General features: G+C 44.8%; 1 protein-coding gene across 4 annotated transcripts in view; it reads left to right on the top strand.

Annotated features, from left to right (window-relative positions):
• The first annotated feature begins 166 nt into the window (after positions 1–166).
• Positions 167–2,090, top strand: part of LOC115013599 (BTB/POZ domain-containing protein 18-like) — a 13,973-nt gene continuing 12,049 nt past the window's right edge. For 3 of the 4 annotated variants that reach the window (XM_029440058.1, XM_029440049.1, XM_029440033.1), the window contains exons 1-3: positions 167–300; positions 1,131–1,246; positions 1,332–2,090. The exon at positions 1,332–2,090 is cut by the window's right edge and continues 215 nt beyond it. In XM_029440058.1, the coding sequence (XP_029295918.1) occupies positions 1,144–1,246; positions 1,332–2,090 (862 nt within the window). In that variant the 5' untranslated portion in view covers positions 167–300; positions 1,131–1,143. Of the gene's footprint in view, positions 301–485; positions 796–1,130; positions 1,247–1,331 lie in introns of those variants that run through there. The other variant, XM_029440043.1, reaches the window with a different exon arrangement.

The following is a 2,090-nucleotide window of genomic DNA, read 5'->3' as shown; positions in this document are numbered from 1 at the left end:
TGTGCTTTTGTTTTCTTTTGCCTCTTGTTTATCACACTTTTATAATGAATCCGTTTGGATCAGTTCATGATGTGCTCTCGGACTGCGTTCACAAAGGACAACGTAGTTTTCCTTGTCATTAGAAGAGCGGCCCGTAGGCGGCGCGTTGAGTTTGAGACTCGCCATTTCCGATGCACCATTAGTAGGAAATCTCTTACACATGAAAAGCGTCTGCACGTTTGAGGTTTAACGCAAGTGTCCTTTTGGGAAATACAGCTCGTACAAATACAAAAAACTCGTGCAACAGACATAATGCGATAGGTAAGTGTACTTTTCGTGCTAATGTTACCTCACTTTAGCTGCGGATGTTCCTGTAGCGTTAGCTAACAACGTTAATTGAGTTGCACGGCCGTCAGTTTAAATGTGGTTAACAATTTATTGCAATGACTATGTGATCAAACTATTGGTTGTGAATTAGGTGGACTTTGCATAATTCATTTGTTGAATTATGTTTTTAATTTGTCAGCTATCTTTGTCACGTTAACTTCTGGCAACACTTCATGAAGAACTATTGTGTCAAATTTGAGTCTGGGTAAAACAAGTCGACCGTTGAACATAAAATTAAATAAATGGAAGATTCAGCGTTACCGTCAAAGTAAAACGTCGGTCAGACATTTAACGTGAAGTTCACCAACGTTGTCCTCCACGTGCTGCGTGACACGGCTGCCACCTGCGCAGAGTTCATTTAAAGGCTGGTACTCGAGCCGAGCTATGCAAAGCTAACGGCAGGCTATGTGGATGCTGCAAAGCTGAATAGTGAGTTTACATTTGTACCTCTTTGAATAGTCACCACGCGCTCTTTTATCTTGCCAAAGAAAACTTTGCTTTAAAAATATAGTTAAGATCGAGTACAGACTCCAGAGGCATTTCATTCAGTGACAGGCTTTAGGGGCTTTACAAATTGCAAATGAAATAAAACACTTTCAAAATCTAAATGAGGGGATCAACAAATGGTCAAACCAAAGCAGGGACAACAGTTCAATGTTTTGGTAACAGTAAACCGCTACCGTACATGTGTGTGTCTTCCACAACAAATGGAACCACATTCCTTTATCTGTCGTCCCCTCCGGTATGTCCCTCCTTGCTCCTAGTACCCACGTGGACATGCAGCGGTACCGGTGGCCAGGTTATGAGATGCAGCTTCTTGGGGGGCTGCAGAAACAACAAAACAATGCCCAATTCTGTGATACCCTGCTGCAAACTGAGGGTGAGCTGTGTATCATACTTTAACATTTTAAATTCACGGGTAATAAAAATATTAAACCGTTTTTTTCTTATTACTATTTGTAAAGGTATCTCAGTCCCAACCCACAGTTGCATCCTCGCCGCTCTCAGTCCCTACCTGTCTCAGAAGCTGTCAGCCTCTCCGTCTCCTCCATCAGGCCAGAAGCGTCAGCTCCAGCTCCAGGCTGTGAAATCCCAGACGCTGCTGAAGCTTGTTAGTCTTCTGTACACTGGGGAGCTGGAGGTAAAAGGAAGTGTAGAGCAGGACGATGTGCTGTCTGCAGCCCGCCAGTTTGGGATTAGACACCTTGTTAAAGGACAAGAAAATGGCCAGGGGGAGGGAGAACACCAGGAAAGCAGTTGTAGAGAGAAGGAAGAGGGCAAAGAAAGCCGAAAAATGCAGGATGTACAAGTTCAGGCTGAGATGGCTGGAAAAAGAGATCCAGATTCTCCAGTTGAAAGGAGAAGCTGTGAGTCCACAAGCACACAGACTGTTAAAGCTGACGAAAAGACACTGGGTGGTTCTTTTACTCACTCAGCCCAAACTAAACATCCCTCCCCAGTGCATGCATCCTCTGGACCGCTTGATAAACATTGTCGCTCCACTGCTTGCCCACATATTTCAAGTATGCACAGTGAAGCACAAAGTGATGGAGAGTCTACGTTAGACCGACCCGCTGACAGTGTAGCACATACCACGTCAACTTCAGCTTTGTCCAGCAACATGATGACCTTCCCCACGTCCCTTAATGATGACTCAAACTCCCTAACGCCTCAGGAAGACGGTGCCCACATGCAGTGCTCTAAATGTGGGGAGAGACTACAGG

The sequence above is a fragment of the Cottoperca gobio genome, chromosome 1 (assembly GCF_900634415.1).
Source record: "Cottoperca gobio chromosome 1, fCotGob3.1, whole genome shotgun sequence".
Lineage (NCBI taxonomy): Eukaryota > Metazoa > Chordata > Actinopteri > Perciformes > Bovichtidae > Cottoperca > Cottoperca gobio.
This window is presented reverse-complemented; position numbering and strand designations above follow the sequence as displayed.